Source organism: Aspergillus clavatus, genomic scaffold (assembly GCF_000002715.2).
Source record: "Aspergillus clavatus NRRL 1 1099423829805 genomic scaffold, whole genome shotgun sequence".
NCBI classification, from domain to species: domain Eukaryota; kingdom Fungi; phylum Ascomycota; class Eurotiomycetes; order Eurotiales; family Aspergillaceae; genus Aspergillus; species Aspergillus clavatus.
Genome location: NW_001517094.1, coordinates 2,145,716 through 2,162,001, shown reverse-complemented (window position 1 = coordinate 2,162,001; position 16,286 = coordinate 2,145,716). Strand labels below are relative to the sequence as shown.

General features: G+C 49.6%; 5 protein-coding genes across 5 annotated transcripts, besides 8 other annotated features; 3 read left to right on the top strand and 2 right to left on the bottom strand.

Moving 5' to 3' along the window:
- Positions 1-207: 207 nt before the first annotated feature.
- Positions 208-239: a microsatellite.
- Positions 240-538: 299 nt separating this feature from the next.
- On the bottom strand, positions 539-1,567 carry ACLA_025300 (C2H2-type zinc finger protein; the record flags this gene model as incomplete). Its single annotated transcript, XM_001269238.1, has 2 exons — positions 539-1,433; positions 1,488-1,567. 2 exons carry the CDS (start codon positions 1,565-1,567, stop codon positions 539-541), a joined length of 975 nt encoding a protein of 324 aa, XP_001269239.1.
- Positions 1,487-1,517: a microsatellite.
- A 4,652-nt stretch (positions 1,568-6,219) lies between the features above and the next one.
- Positions 6,220-6,254: a microsatellite.
- Positions 6,255-7,941: 1,687 nt separating this feature from the next.
- Positions 7,942-7,991: a microsatellite.
- Positions 7,943-7,981: a microsatellite.
- A 2,341-nt stretch (positions 7,992-10,332) lies between the features above and the next one.
- On the bottom strand, positions 10,333-10,743 carry ACLA_025290 (putative 4-carboxymuconolactone decarboxylase; the record flags this gene model as incomplete). The annotated part of the gene is made up of 1 exon (XM_001269237.1): positions 10,333-10,743. One exon carries the CDS (start codon positions 10,741-10,743, stop codon positions 10,333-10,335), a length of 411 nt encoding a protein of 136 aa, XP_001269238.1.
- A 1,003-nt stretch (positions 10,744-11,746) lies between these two features.
- Positions 11,747-12,287, top strand: ACLA_025280 (uncharacterized protein; the record flags this gene model as incomplete). Its single annotated transcript, XM_001269236.1, has 2 exons — positions 11,747-11,884; positions 11,952-12,287. 2 exons carry the CDS (start codon positions 11,747-11,749, stop codon positions 12,285-12,287), a joined length of 474 nt encoding a protein of 157 aa, XP_001269237.1.
- A 563-nt stretch (positions 12,288-12,850) lies between these two features.
- On the top strand, positions 12,851-13,963 carry ACLA_025270 (aldo/keto reductase family protein; the record flags this gene model as incomplete). The annotated part of the gene is made up of 3 exons (XM_001269235.1): positions 12,851-12,902; positions 12,962-13,394; positions 13,483-13,963. 3 exons carry the CDS (start codon positions 12,851-12,853, stop codon positions 13,961-13,963), a joined length of 966 nt encoding a protein of 321 aa, XP_001269236.1.
- A 622-nt stretch (positions 13,964-14,585) lies between these two features.
- On the top strand, positions 14,586-15,847 carry ACLA_025260 (C2H2-type zinc finger protein; the record flags this gene model as incomplete). Its single annotated transcript, XM_001269234.1, has 2 exons — positions 14,586-15,117; positions 15,195-15,847. The coding sequence occupies 2 exons, from the start codon at positions 14,586-14,588 to the stop codon at positions 15,845-15,847; spliced, it is 1,185 nt and encodes a 394-aa protein (XP_001269235.1).
- Positions 15,783-15,806: a microsatellite.
- A 206-nt stretch (positions 15,848-16,053) lies between the features above and the next one.
- Positions 16,054-16,092: a microsatellite.
- Positions 16,055-16,092: a microsatellite.
- Positions 16,093-16,286: the final 194 nt, after the last annotated feature.

Here is a 16,286-nt window from a genome sequence, read left to right as displayed (position 1 = left end):
GACCAAAAGAACACAAAGAAATTGCACACCAAATAGGGGAGGAAAACGGGCCGGTAGAAAGAAGCGCAGGCAATGATACACAAACAAAGATATCCCTGCCTTTCAAGTCTCCGCACTCATAACCCCGGTTGAAAGTAGGAAAAAAAAAAAATCTAGTCAACCCCTTTCTATCCGTCTCATCGTAGACGGCTAACATAAGGGTAGAACAAAAAAGAAAAAAAAAAAAAAAAAAAGGAAAAGCAAACAAAGGGGCACCGCCCAGTAGTCGCCCGTTTGTGCCTTGCAAGAGGCTTGTACCTTTGGGTAGAAACGCCGGGACTCCACATCAATAAATCCAAGGCCAACGAGTGTCATCGACCATCCCAGCTGATACTGGGTAGGGGGAAAACATGCATAAAACAAAAAGAAAATGGCAGAAGTATGGCATCTGGGAGGGAAATGCCCCCCAGGTCTAATCCACTCTCCTGAACGTTGGTACTTCGTTTCTTTCACCTCATCAACTCGTACACACACTCCCACACATTTCACACGCACTTCCTCAGTACGGTGAATGCCGACGGTGACTACCGCTCGACGTCGTCAGGTTCATATTATCCATGCTGTGCTGATAGCTATTCCCATCCGCTTGCGATTGACTTCCGGATCGGCTGTGACTCTGCTGGGGGCTACTCCGGCGCGTTGACCAGCGACTGCTCGTGCCCTCGCTGTCTCGCTCCACGGTCCCCGTAGGGTTGTCTTCCGAGTGGGTACGGTGCGTGCGAATGTGTTGCTTCATATTATCCTTTCGAGTGAAGGCTTTGTTGCAGATGGGGCAGTGCACACTCTTCTCGCCCGTGTGTTTCTTGCCATGACGGGCAGCATGTCCCGATGTGGTGAAAGTAGCAGTACACCCATGACTATTTGCATACGGACACGGGTATTTGTTCTTCCGTGATCCCTTCGCACTCGTCGTGTCTTTCGAGGCGCCCAGGGACTTGGGCGGCGACGGGGGTTCCGACGCCGAGTTGCCGCTGAGCCGCTTCTCCGCGGGTGCAATCGCAGGTGGAGGATAGCCGTAGGATTCGGGTCGTCCAGAATGATAGTACGTGGAAGCGCTGGGGTGTGTCATGTAGTCATAAGAAGAGCAAGATGATGATCCCGGTGAAGTGGGCTGCATGGTTTGTGAAACAGGATCGAATGGCGGTCGCTGGGCCCTCCCGGGTGATCGTGCTGCTGATGATTCTGCATAGGGAGTTCCATGACTGTAGTCGGGTCGTGAAGGTCGCGGCTGATGTTCTGACTGAGAGGAGTATGTGGAAGAGCTAGATCCCTGTCGGGATATCCCCGGCGTCGATCGAACCGCAAATGATGGATTATCATCATTGTTCAAGATGGACACAAAGCTTGACTTGCAGCTGGCCATCTCTACACTTCGACCGTCTGGAAACTCCGCCCTAGACCAACGGATCCTTAGTTAGCACGGGGGGATTCGTCCTGGTGGCTCGCACTTCCTGTCCTTCTTCTTCTTCTTCTTCTTCCCCTCCCTTCGTTGTCTGGGTTTCCTCGGATTCGTTTGCTCCTTTTCCATGAACAGGACAGAACTGTAACAGAACCAGGCAGCAGTCCAACGTCATGCATCGAACAAAGACCGAAATTTGGGCGCGAAGGAAAGCAGAGAAACACACAAAGATTGGAGTCCGAAGAAGCAAAGAAGGCGTAGAAGAAATTGAAAACCACAGTTGGAACAGGAAGGACAAACCAGCTGCCTCGAAAGATGTTTGTTTCTTCTGTCGCTCGTGTAACAGGCGCCCCCGATCTGCAGCAGAAAAGCACGGTATGGTACGCAGATCGGATAGCAAGCCGATGTATACCTCAGGACGTTTCCTAGCCTGTGGATGGTGTCTTCTTTCCGAAAGTGGTTCTCACACAACCCTGGCGTGCGATGGGAAGCCAAGGGCCAAGAAAGATCCAGCACCAACCGATCACAGTCAGTCTGGAGCAATGTCGCAGCCTGAAGCCCCTTTTCCCTTGGCAGGAAGGGATTCGACCTGTCGGAGGGTAAATCCTGCAAGGTTTTGACAAGGCGTTTTAAACTGGCCTGGCTGTATCGCAGGTCTTAGGCAGAAGAACAACCGGACGAATTTCCGTCGATGACAGGCAAAACTGCGTTTTTTGCAGCAGTCTTCCAGAGAACTGCGGAGCCACTGATATAGAGTCACTTGAATAAGAATGGAAAATTCGCGTTGATGACAGACTCGATGTCTTCAGCGGGAGTTCAGATATCGGCCTAGGGATGGATTGATACCAGATTGATAATGATGAGGATCGCAAATTGGATGATGAATGAGTATATGAACCCTAATATTCAATTGGTGGAATAATGAAGAGCAGTAGAGGAAGTCTAGATATGATAGATAAAAAGATGCAACCTTGTGGTGGAGGGAGAGAACAAGTGCATGAATGAGTTTTGATAGGGAACGGAACAAATTAGGATAGAGGGGAGAGCGGCTGTTCAATCGACGAACGAGGGGGAAGCGGTGATCAAAGTGACGGGGAAAGAATATCCGAGAAGGATTGTGATGGAGGAGAAGAGGAATTGAAAAGATGAATCTGACGAAATGAGAGAGAGTGTGTGTAGTGTGTTGAGAGAGCGAAGGATAAAGTATGTATGTAAAGTGTGGAGTTAGGGGAGAGAGGGAGAGAGAGAACGAAAGCGAGAGCGAGAGAGAGAAAGAGATAGAGGGAAGAGCAGAGGGAAGATGAAGACGAGGTTGCAGGAGCATCTTGAAACCCGTCCAGGGTCTCTTCTCTAGAGGAGCTCTGGCCATGCTAGAAGGAGTAAACTAGTCGTAGTGTCTTGGTGGTTTGGGCGTCGAGTCGAGGATTCCACACCACTAGTGGAGGAGAGAGAGTGGAGCAGAAAAATAGGCATCTTCATTTGTAGAATCCATGGCGATGGATGGATTTTACGGATATACGGAGAGTAGTTATCTAGGGGAGATTGGGGGGGGGTGTGATAATAATAGTGGGGAGGAGAGGACAAGCTGTTTACGACAGAAACTCACACGACGTACAGTAAGTAGTAAGTAGTTACGATGAAGAGTCGAAGACACACGAGGAGGACTTGATCTGAAGATATCAAGGTACTTTACTTTGTAGGTGAATACCCAGATAGTTAGTTAGACAAGTGCATCATCATAAGGATAGATAATAATGCATTCATTATTGTCCCCAATCCCAAGAGTACAATCAAGGTTGCCGTAACGTGGCTTAAATACTATCATCGAAGAACATCCACAAAAAGAGATTGGAAGTATGTAACATCTTACATCATAACATACAGTCCCTAATCCCTATCCTATATCCAATTCGTGGGTCATGCAACAATGTAACCCACCCACCCCATAGCCACATTATCACCAGAGTAATATAATATTTATTATATAGATAAAAATAATAATGGGTGTGAGACGGAGGAATTCCCCTATACTCCGTAGTGATAAAGAAAACCACTTGGGACCGTGCTGATGGAACAAGGACTAAGTATGAGTCGAATCGACTCCGGACTAGGAGTCTGTGCTGACGGTGTGGTCCAAGTTTCTGTAAGGGTTGACAGCGCGCGAGTAGAAAGTAACGTACGTACGGAGTATTGTTTTGACCCGATCTGAAAAATGGAAAAAAAAAAAATGGAAATTACTATCTGATGCTCCACGATGGAAATCAAAGAGAAAAAGAGTCAAAGGACCCTTCCGTTCAGACCCTAGGCCTTTTTCAAAATGATTACTGGTCAAATCCCTGGGATTTTTGCTGATGAATGATTGATGGGGAGCAAGAAAACAGCCCGGAAGAAAAGAAGAGGAAAAAAAAAAAAAAACAAAAGAGAATTAAAAAAGATCCAAGAAGTTGAGTTGATGGAGTGGCTCCTGATGGTGTCTTACTCCAAGCAACTAAAAAGTGTCCAAGAGGTCCCTGTCCCTATCAGAAACAACGAACTCAACCACTATTAAATGAGCCAAGAAGCCAATAACACGGGAGGATTCCATTGTTGGTCCCTTTAGCATGATAGCTAGTCATGGAGTCTTGTCTTAACCCCGTAGTAAAGTACCTCCATGAGCAGATTATTACAAGAAAACTACTCCAGCTCCATAGATACGTCCTGAATCTCGGAATCAAAAAATCCTCATGGATAAGATACTTCCTGGGCCTCCCAACCTAGGTCCTAGATAGGGTCTAGGGAGCCCTGGTATTCTGGTAAGGTACTAGTTCGGCAGTTGGCCTTAAAATTACCGTGTATTGGTATTACAGGAGGGGCGGATGTACGTATTCATTCTGACGACAACGTCCTATTCTAGGTAGGAAGAGGTAGTAAGAAATGTAGGTAGGAGATCATTAGAAATCATTCCTACACAATGGCTATTGATAACGGAGGCGCTGGAGGTTTAAACTCGTGGTGTCGTCGCAGGCTTGCAGCTTGCGAGGAAAATCCATGTCTATCGTTACCAGGTGAGGGGAATATCACCCCAGAGAGAAAAAAGCCCTGCGGACAAGCTTTTAGCCATTTCGAATCAAACCATGCAACTAACCACGAAAGTGCCTGGGCTGCAATCTAAGGGATGGCCCCTGGTCATTGTGACCAATACCGAACAGTCACGGATCACAATGCTTAGGACATAGATAATTACATGAAAGGGCAATAAGGTGTATCAAATAATATTACATGTTAGTATTCTTCGATATTTCCCCTTGATTGACATGCAAAATTTTCCATCAGATCACCCGTAAAACGTTAGAGAGTAGATATTTAAGTTACTATGAACCATTCATTTAGAACCCGTTGTGGAAAGGTTCGCCCGCGTCGGAGTTTTGAGTTTGTCGGCTTCGGGATTTCCGAGTGCTTGGTCATGTATTATTGTTGCAAAGTATCGTACAGCGGTACACTTCCGTCCTGGCAAATAGCTGACATATCCACAATAATGGGGATTTCTACTTTCTACAAGTCTTCTGGAAGTATTACTACGTAGTCTGTACTAGACTAGATAGATACTGTTCCTTCACATCAAATCACTAGCGCCACTAGCCAATAGCCAGAGCCCAGAAGCTGTCAAGAATCAGAACTCAAGACACCTGCCACCGTGTATCCCGATACAGCCCATAGGAAGATCACTAGAGTAATACTTCTAGTAATAGTAATAGCAGCATGCCGCTCTTCACATCGACAAAACGCCACGAGGACAAGCCTCATTAGACCCTGATGCAGGCCAAAAAAAACAACGCATCCACCTTGTACTTTATTGATGTGCAAAAGAATGCGAGCAACTTACGATCAACCTTAACTGCCCAGTCACGTGGCATAAGCAGCCCAGGAAGAAGAGTTTGAAGGAATAATAGCCGCCGAGACTTGTTCGTCACATCCATGCGTCAACCCAAAACTGTGTCCGTCTGTCGTCTACCTTGCCAACCCATGATATAGATAGAACAGGGTAGGCCCACAGATTCATCGTCACACGCGTTAAGAATCCCAATACTGGATTGGTAAATCCATGAGAACAGAGGTTACGAGTTGCCATGCGGCTTGCGGTTTTGCTTTTGGCATGCCGCATTGTATTGCGTGCTCAGCCCGCACCACAAGGCAAACAGCACCGCGTTATGTGAGGAACGAAGGATCTTGGTCCTCGCGGAAGATCTCTTAGCCCACCGAAGACCATGCAACTGCAAGACGTATCTCGGTGCAGCTAACCCTTATCTGCCCAGTGCCCATCAATTCCCGCTTTTTTTTTCTTCGTCCATACACGTCTCATTTGTGTTAGGTAACTACAGATGAAGAGAGCAATAACGGCGAGGTGCTGAGAATATTGACTTCCCGCCAAGGTTCGACCATTGCGCTGATCAAGGAGTCTAGACACGGCATACAGAGGGACAATGCTCACGGAGTTGGATGCCATGTTCTGCGACCTCTGCCGAGTCACGAGGGATGATCAACCAACAGCAGCCGTCCGTCTGGGCGACGATCCCCAATTTGCACCGTCTTTGCAAATGCCTGTGCACAGTCTCGAGAATTCAACATTCAACAAACAACCCGGGGATAAATTTGCTTTCAGCGACACCGTCCACTCTCCTTCGAGGGGTTACGTATGCCACAAGACGTAGCTGTTCGGGACGAAGCCATAGCCAACGCCTCCATCGTGAAGCTTGACCAGGAGAAGCTAGCCGCGGTGTCAGGTTACGTAGGCTCTATTTATTGCTCAGTGCTCAGTGCTCAGTGCTCAAGTGCTCAGACCGATCATGCTGCAGTGTCTGTTATCTGTTCACGCTATCCAGCTTCTACTTACTCCAGTGGGCTTGGAGATCCATTTGAGGAGGTCCCTACTCCCTTGCTCATTTAGTGGGATACCTATATGATCAAGGGCAGAATGTGGACTTTGGAGTCTAGTCCTGTGGAGAAACACATGCTACGGCATAGTAGGATCATAGGATGGAGTATGAACTGCGATTAGGCTTTTATTTCTGAGCCTGAAGTCACCCTTGGAAACTAACGACTAGCAGTGATTGACACGGATAATAAGGTTGAGGTATTTTTATAGGCTTAAATTTGCTGATCATCGAATGCCAATTCCCAGGACGGTGTTGATAGTCGATATAAACTAATACCTACTACTCCGTCCTCCGTACAGTCTAGGTTGTCTTACGTTGTACCCTTGCAGATCCAATACCACCATCGTCCACCAGTATCTAGACTACATCTCTGGCTTCTCAAGTACTCCTCTGTTCCCATTGATGATTCTCGTCCTTCTAGAGGTCGTCTGCTCACGGGCGGATCAGTAATCTCCATCCTCATACTCATACTCATAACACAAAACACACGTTTTCGCTAATTTCCTGTCGATGCTATGTACGGTATGACTATCACATCACATGCGGCAGCCCTAAAACCCAGTCCCGGAGCCAAGAAAGGTCCCGCGAGGCACACTCGTCCCCAATGGCCTAGTAAGAAACCTAAAAGCTCCTCAGGGTCAGACTCAGAGACCAGACTTCAGAGGCCGAGTATGTATTCAAAACCCGACGGCTCAACTTCAAGCCGTAGCCAAGAAAAAAAAAAAAAAGTGACAAAAAGGAAAACGCCCAGAGATGTTGCTGGACTGAAACCCTCTACGGTGAAAATTAATCTTGGTACGGAGTAGACCTGCTTCGTAGGTAGGTAGGTACCCAGGTAGGTAGAGGCGTAGCTTGTGATGGCGCCATGCATACGTATGCTGATGCATTACTGCGGTCGACCCTTTCCCTTCCAGCCCAGCCGCGCCCCCCTAATGATTGAATTGTGGCGATTCGACGAGCGGGATAAAGATTGTAGTTGTACCTGTGAGTCTGTGACTAGTTTTTTTTACCTTAGTTAGAACTTAGTACTCGCTATCTATCTACATACTCTCCGTACTATGTAGTGTACTCCGTAGGGATAGACTACCTACGTAGTACAGTTCTACACTTATGCAGGGCTCCTCATCTTCGACGCCAAGAGTACGAAAACCTGCGCTAATCGGATGGAGCTAACTAGACGACTACGGTTTTGTTTAGCCTTGATGTCTACTCTGTAAGAGCTGGATCCGAGGCCTGAGGCATCAAACATGTTCCTCTAACTTTTGGCGTTTGTTTGGGGTTTGGACAAGGGGGTAGAACCATGGTCCATAGAAATGATATGAGAGAATCCTCAGCAAATGAATGATCAATGATCCCCAAGACCATATGGGACCAACCTGAGGTTGGTTGTGACTGCGGGACGCCGGTAACCTCTTTCTCTTTATCAGAGTACCTAGTACCAACCAACTATCTTGAGGACTGAATTGTCCTAACTGCCTAAGGCGCTGAAACCGCCACGATGGGCCCAGACCCTGAGGATCCTGTGGGTTGGGGTTAGGCCGGAGAATATCCGTGAAGACGGGAAAGATCTGGGAAGTTTGAGTTTCGAACTTTTTTTTTTTTTTTTTTTTTTTTTTTTTTTTTTTTTTTTCCTTTTCTTTCCCCTCTGATTTTTGAGCGGGATCGGATGAGGGACTCGAGATGTTTGAGGTTGAATACGGGCAGACTGTGTAACCATGAATCTATTTTAGATGGCAGAGACCCGAGTATCATAGTTCGCATGTTGATACGAGTTGGGGAGTTACCTACTCTACACAGTACTCCGTAGAGATTAGCCTAGTGATTCTGCTGCGAGTCTGCGTCTCGCTGCTGTCTGGTTGTCAAGATCTTCAGGGTCCTTTGCAGGACCAAAAATTCTGGGTCCGGTAACTCTGGATGTAACGTAATGAAAGGAAAGACGGATTGGGGTATTGAAGGTATTGAAATACCCAAGTGACGCTCTGCGTAAATTATTACCCTTCGAGGCTCCGACCCTCCGACCACAAAAAAGTTCAATGGACAAGTCTTCGAGTCAATCAATATTATTATATTAATATCTGCGGATATTAACCATGCAACGGCCTGTGGAGCAGATATAACAGAAGCAGATTATATTCCAGCATCCCTTTTTATCCCAATTCCCACCCTCCATTACCCAACTATTCTTATTCGTGGAACAAATTGCTCGGCATTTCCGGGGAACACAAAATACAATGTACGTACTTGGGTCTTGGATCCTTCGTCCAGTCAGTATCTCTTAGTCCATCAGGGATCACAAACAAGCAAACAAACCCCCATGCAACCAACGCCCACCTCCGTCGGACAAAAGACGGAACCTACCCAGCCAAAGAACGGATCCAGAATTCCAAAAAAAGAAAACGAGACAAAACGAGACAAAAATTGAGACAAAGCCGAAGCTTAGTTGCGATAAGCTGCGTAAGCAGAGACGTCACGCGGCGGGTGTTCTCGAGTCTCGAGCCTTGAGTTCTCGACAGCTCCGAGTCCGACAGCTGCCATGGCCACGCGTTGGACGGCTGCTAGGGACTATGATACGGCCGTGTCTAGCACTGAAAAAGTTAGATAGCTTCATCGGTGACTGGATTGGTAGCCCAGATCGGGATAGCTGGTGTCTGCTCCGGAGGTATGGCTTCAAACACTACGGGAGTATAGCGCACAACCCGCCCTCAAATCCTGGGCCTGTGGTTGGTGGTGTGTAAGCCACAGGGACTGGATGGATGGCCTTTTTTTTTTTTTTTTCTTCGAGTCGTTGGTCGGTGGTCCAACCTCTGGAGTTTGGAGGCGTCAACTACCGTGTACTAGCTCAGGGTGTTATCGTATCTGGCATTCTGGCTAGTGTTTGCAGTCTGCACTGTAGTACTTCTGTACATACTTGCACAGGAGCAGAAGTCCCTGTCAGCCTCACTTGAGCTGGATAACCTCAGCGAGCACCACGTAGAACGTACTCCTAGTCTCCTACTTCTAGTCTACTTCGTATTTACTACGTGGGCGCGAACGAATGCTAGCGGTTAGTAAGTGGGGCCCGAATGGTCCTCGACTAGGGTTATCCGGTTGAGGCCCCGAGGGTGGATTACAGCTTTGGTCTGAGAATCTCGGGGTTCGTACTCTACAGCGGTGGAATCATGAGAGGGATTGGCTTGTCGTGAGACTCGTGACTCGTGAGTAGGCTGCATGGGTTGCAGCTATGTCACACATCCACTTGAATGTCTTGACTGTCCAATGCTCCCCTGTACGGCATCGATTATGGGGGGGGTAGATCTTGTCCATAATGTTTCTGCCTAGAAGCTTGTCCTTGCGGATCGTGCTTCGCTTATCGTTAGTACGGTTCATGAATCATTTGCAAGGCTGTGTTCATACAGAAGACATGCTGCGCCATAGTGAATCCGCCTCGTCATGGGCTTGTGTATGCAGGTGTATTCAGCAAGGAGGCTGAGCTGGCACTCCCGCAAGCCCATATGTGTCAATTAAGATGATGAATGACAAATAGCTATGTTCTTCTAGAAAGTGTGTTAGTTCGTTCTCTCCGGGCAGACACATGCCTTGCGGCCTTGGATCTCAGGCTGCCATGCCGGACATTCTCTCGCAGGACACCGAAGTATACCGGCATATGCGCATCTAATTCTCAAGACAGTTGCACGGTGAACATCCTTGTCAATGATCTACCAGCAATGCTAGGAGCGAATTTGTTTGCATGGTAAATCATGTTGATCGGTTGCAGGACGAGGACTCAGGACTTCCGGTTGTACAAGCAGTCTGTCTTTCATTTCCATTGATGTCGATTTCTATACGGGTATCAGCTCATCCTTCCTGGTCAAATATGAATCTTCGCATCATGTCGATCCGAAATTCAATATCAAGCTCTCCAGTATGACCTCACCAGGCCTTGATACCAGCCCAAGCTATACTTCATAGAATCTAACCTCCCAAGCAGACAAAGGCACTCAATCACTTCATCTCCCGCTGATGCTCCCCCTTTTCTGCCATCTCGTTCAGCACCCGCTCCGCCGTCCGCATCGCCTCCATCCCAGCCGGCGCACCACAATACACCGTCGCATGGATGATTGCCTCGCGGATCTCAACCTCCGATAACCCATTGTTGACCGCTCCGCGCACATGCACCGCCAGCTCGGGCGTGCGGTTCAGCGCCATCAGCATCCCGATGTTCAGGAGACTGCGCTGCTTGCGGTCCAGCCCGGGGCGGTTCCAGATGTTGCCCCAGGCCCATTCGGTGACGACCTCTTGCATGGGGCGGGAGAACTCGCTTGCATTAGAGATGGAGCGGGCGACATGTTCGTTGCCCAGGACCGCCTTGCGGGTCTCGAGGCCCTTGTTGTAGAGGTCGGGGTTTGTGGACATCTTGGGAGGGGTAGATGGTAGACGGTGGCTGGGCTAAAGTTGTGGAAGGGGACAGATGCTATGGAATGAGGAAGTTTTGAGATGAGAGATCTATCTCCCTGTGTTGATGGATATGGGGGGGGAGGATGTCGGGTATTCTAACTTCGCTCTCGGGTGACTGCGGAGATATCCCCCGCATCCGCGGGCGCTCATCATCTCGCTTTTACAATAATTTCATGTGCTAACATCTCTGGCAAGATCAAAGGCTAGGCTCAATAACTACAGTACTCCAGGTCTTGCTTCTTACTTTAGAGGGCTGATAGAGTACGCCTCATCCGCAACTGCGAAGGGGAGCCCATGACTGTAATGCATTGCAACACTTTTATCCTACAGTCCTACCCGAGGAAAATCATAGGATGAGACATAATCGAGGTATGCATTCTTCTGACCAATTACTCTTTCTCTATCATTGTCTCATTTTCAAAGCAAGCCGTTAAGTGGCGAGGATAAGGTGGTGTCACATCAAAGGTATGGTAGGCAGTTGACTGGAATGCTGGCGCCCTTGTCTCCCTTGGCCAATCTCATCCTCAGTGGACTTGCTACTCGTTATGACATGAAGCAAGTCCATTAGACCAGATGCCGCTTGGAAGGAAATGATCACAATTACCAAAAGGTTTTAAAACTGTGCCGTGATCGCAAAACACAATCACGACTAGTTGACACAGGAGAGGACAGTGAACATTCCAACCCCCTCCTCATAGCAGTGAAGTGTTCGGGGGTGTCAGTACAAGTCTCAGACATCCTCATGCTTTTCCAGCCATCCTCCATTCCTCAGTGCGGCGGTCAACCGTACAAGGAGGGTTTTGAGGCTTCTCGGAGGGGTATATGAAGTGCTCTAAGCTTCCCCTAACGGCCTTCAATTGCTCATCACCTCACCCAACTCACAAGTCACTCCTACAAAGCTATACTCACTTAAACTCACTGTCAAACAAACAAATTCAAGGGTCTTGACCTATTCCTCACCATGTCGCAACCGAGATCATCCATGCTCCTTAGCTTAATCCTGGCTATCCTGGCCATCGCTTCCATCGGCTTCACCCAGCCCATCACGACGAGAACCAGCATCTCCAGATCTCAACTACATGCACGAACTCCAAGCCCAGTACGTCCTCCCTTATTGCTACCACTACCACCACCCTCAAGCCCCCAGACCACTAACAATCCCGCAGAGAGTGATCCCCCAAAGCGCAGAACTACGCAACAGCATCATGAACGACATCTTCGACAGCGTCGGCCTGCACGCCCTCAGCAAGCTCAACCAGTGGAAAGAAAAGATCGAGAAATCTGATATCATCGACGACAGCACCAGCCTCAACAGCACCATCACCGCTCAGCACAACGCGGTCGTGTCGGAGACCCCCAAGGCAGTCAACGAGGACCACAAGACGGGCCTGGCGCATCCCATCGAGGATCCCCTGGGGTTCGTGACTGGTGTATTTGCAGCCGTGTCGAGCAAGGTCAGTCAGGTATTCAACAGTCAGGATGAGATTACTTTGGGGGTGTGAGGGGTGTAGCCGTGGGGTGTTTGGCATGGTGTTTGTAAGGGTCAATTCTGGGGTTGTCTTTTCTTTTGGGTATCCATGTCTTTTTGGAGGAGATGTGTTTTCAGCGCTGATTATGAATCATGATGGTCAAAATTTGTATGAATGAGCGGGATTAGGAAAACAGCGAAGCGAGGTTCCATTGATGTATTCTCGGCGATAGTATAGTTGGAAGCCTTGGGGTTATGCTAATTCCACCTTATATCCGACGATTTTCACGTTTTTACTAAGCTTATGATGACGCAGGTCAGCCGAATGGAATTCTGATCTAGGGGAATCCATAACTACCAGACTATATCCCTCAAGGTAAATCTGACCAGCTCGTTTGTCTCAGAAACACGGCGATAACGCAGCGCAGTCCGTTGGTCGGTGTCCGATGCGGGGCAGAGCTTCACTGATACAACCAATTTTTTGTATTCCCAGCGACAAACCTGGAGCTTCATAAATAGCCTTTCCCTCGCCTCCAGATTGACCATCTTCCCTCAAACCTCGCCAGACTCATCACTTCCAAGATACTCACTTTCAAAATGCCTTCACTTGTAGGACAGGAAATCGGCCCCACGGGCTACGGAATGATGCGTATGTCGTCCATCTCAACACCCCACCTCATAACATCAAGACTGACCCAGAACAAAAAGGAATGACATGGAACCCCCAACCACCCTCAGAAGAACAATGCTTCGAAACCCTCAACACCGCCCTCGCTCTGGGCACGAACTTCTGGAACGGCGGCGAGCTCTATGGCACGCCCGACTTCAACTCGCTGCATCTGCTGAATAGATACTTCACCAAGTACCCGGAGAACGCAGACCAGGTTGTCCTGAGCATCAAGGGCGGCTTGAAGGCCGGGCAGCTGGTTCCGGACGGCTCGGAGGCGAATATCCGTCGCAGTGTGGATGAGTGTCTCCGGGTGTTGGAGGGGAAGAAGACGATTGATATTTTCGAGTGCGCGAGGCAAGACCCTAATACCACCGTCGAGCAGACGGTGGAAATCCTGGCGCAGCTGGTCAAGGAGGGTAAGATCAAGGGCATTGGTCTGAGCGAGGTGGATGCGGAGACGATCCGGCGAGCGTATGTTTCTTTTTTCCATCTTTTTTTTCTCTATGGTTCTATGCTACATCATTTGAGGATTATTCCCCGCGTACTAACGGTAGAGCAGACATAAGGTCCATCCTATCGCGGCAGTTGAAATCGAGCTCTCCCTGTGGGACACGCATACCCTGGACGACGGTGTGGCCAGCACCTGTGCGGAGCTCGGCATCCCTCTCGTTGCGTACTCGCCCCTGGGCCGCGGGGTGCTGGCCGGCGCCTTTACGAGCATCTCCGAGATCCCAGAGGGTGACCTCCGCCGGGGCCTGCCCAAGTACCAAGACGAGGCCATGAAGCACAACATCAAGCTCATCAACGAAGTCAATGATCTTGCCTCGCGGAAGGGCGTGGCTCCTGTGCAGATCGCGCTGGCTTGGCTACTAACTCTAAGCGGCAAACCGGGCATGCCAACGATCATCCCCATTCCGGGAGGCACGACAAAGGACAAGGTTACGCAGAATTTGCAGGGGGTACCTCGCCTCTCGGATGCCGAGATGACTGAGATTGAACGAATTCTGAGAGAAAACGAGATTAAGGGGGCTCGGTACTAGCGAGGGAAGTGTTACGGAGGACCGGTAATGGTTCATGATTCATGATAAGATTCTGATACACTGAAGTAATGCATATATGTACAAGAAGCAGCTATATAGTCCTGTTTCCAGTATCGTTAGCACGTTGTTCCGCAGCAAAGCATGCACAATCAACATGTTTAAATTGAAGAGTCAGATCAAGTGTAGAAGGGTCGACATCCGATCTCACAGAAGACTGGAGATCGTCGGAATTGCAGAATTCTCGGTGGAATAATCATCATGTAAGAGGCAGGAGCAGTAGTGTGAATATGTCTACTTACATTGATTCAGCGCGTAAGTCAGGAGGAATTGTCGTTCTGATATTTCGGTTTGTAGCATCTTCAACCCAAAGTCCTGATTGTTGATGGATGGATGGAGAATGGGAGAAGAAGAAGAATTTATGTGTGCGAGTTTTCTTTGATGGGAATAGCCTCATCACGTGCTGGCTGCTGCATGTATACTCGAGTCGAACATCAGCGGCGGCGCTCCGCAAGTTCCACGGCTCAAGAATCCAACGCTTTGCAGCAGCTTTTGTGTCCATTCTTCTTATTGACTCATCTCCCCCATTCATTCCATCGCCAGTGCATTGCTCCCGTCCGTCCCAATGACAGAATCTCCCGGCTCTCCTCTCTCCTCGATTGCGTCCGACGAAATGTCGGATCGCGAAGACCTCAAGCACTCCTTCTCGCCGTCAGCCGCCAACCTACCCCCATCGAAACGTCGTCGCACGGGCGTCGCGTCCTGGGATCGCAATACACCCCTCTCGGCCACATTCCAAGAAGACCTCCCGCCAACGTCCCCCTCGAGCTCGATATCGTCAGACACCTCCGGCGACATCCCCAACTCCCCAACCATCCTGGCCCTGCTCGGCGGCGGCCAGGACGACGACTACAGCGGTCAGGGCAACGACCAGGTCACCGTGTGCCGATGGGAGGGATGCAAACTGGGTGACCTGGGCAACATGGATGACCTGGTGCAGCACATCCACAACGACCACGTCGGCAACCGTCAGAAACGGTATTCGTGCGAATGGTCCGACTGCCCTCGGAAGGGCCAGACGCATGCGAGCGGCTACGCGCTGCGCGCACATATGCGCAGTCATACACGCGAGAAGCCCTTCTACTGTGCGCTGCCAGGTACGTTCCCTTTTCCATCTGATGAACTCACAAGCGCGGTGACTGCTGGTACTAATTCCTCGATCCTCCCCAAACAGAATGCGATCGCAGCTTCACCCGCTCCGACGCCCTCGCCAAACACATGCGCACCGTCCACGAGACTGAAGCCCTCCGGCCCTCCGACCCCGTCCCCAAACACCACAACGGCCCCGCCTCAGCCGTGGGAACCCCCACAGCCACCCCCATCAGCAAACTGCAGCGCATCAAACTGAAGCTCTCGCTGCCCCGATACGACGCATGGCAGTGCAGCGAGAGCGCCAACGACGAGCCCGCTCTCGCAGACGACCTCGACGGCCTCGAGCTGCCCGAGTTCGGGCCTGAGCTGGGCTTCGACGAGCACGAGCTGCGCCTCCGACCCTACGATCTCTACCGCGTGCTCCGCCGCCAGATCCACTGGGCCGAGAAGGAGAGCCTGCGGCTCCGCGAGGAGTGGGAGAAGATCCAGCCCAAGCGGAAACAGTCGTGGCTGGAGAAAGAAGCCGTCTTCGACGATGTCATCGATGCGGAACTCCACTTGTTCAGCGCCATCGTGGGCAGCGAGGGTCTCCCCGTCGAAGCTGCCGCGGATGCCGCGGCTCCCAATGGCCTCTCGAAAGATTCCCAGGAGCATGCCGTGGTAGCGGAAGCAGAGGCAGAGGCAGAGGCAGAGGTAATCGCCAGTCGGGACTCGGTGTCTGTCTCTTCTCCGTGAAAGTTCGCCATTTCAAAACCACCACCACTCCCTTTCTCTTCCTCTCTCTCTCCTTTTCTTTTACGTTTTCCTTTTGCTATCTACCGGTGTTTTTGAGGGTTGAGTTTTCCGGCGAACGAGGTTTCCATATAGCACATGCAGTTCGACATTTGAGATTTCCAAAGCATAGGGTGTATTTGCGGGTCAAACCCCGAGAAGGATTCCTGTATTATCATTATCATTATTATTATTATTATTGTTATTATGTTTTTGATAATTTAAAATCATGCGATTTTTGGATGTTCAGAAGACTTTTTCCCCCATTATCCGCTTCCATCAATGGTCTATCCTGCCTGGCCTACGGTAGTTGAAAAACCAGTACGAGTGTAAAGGTAAGAAAGAATTCTTTTATTTCTCCATGTCCTCTTCGCACTGAGAGGAACGTGATATCCCATGTCAA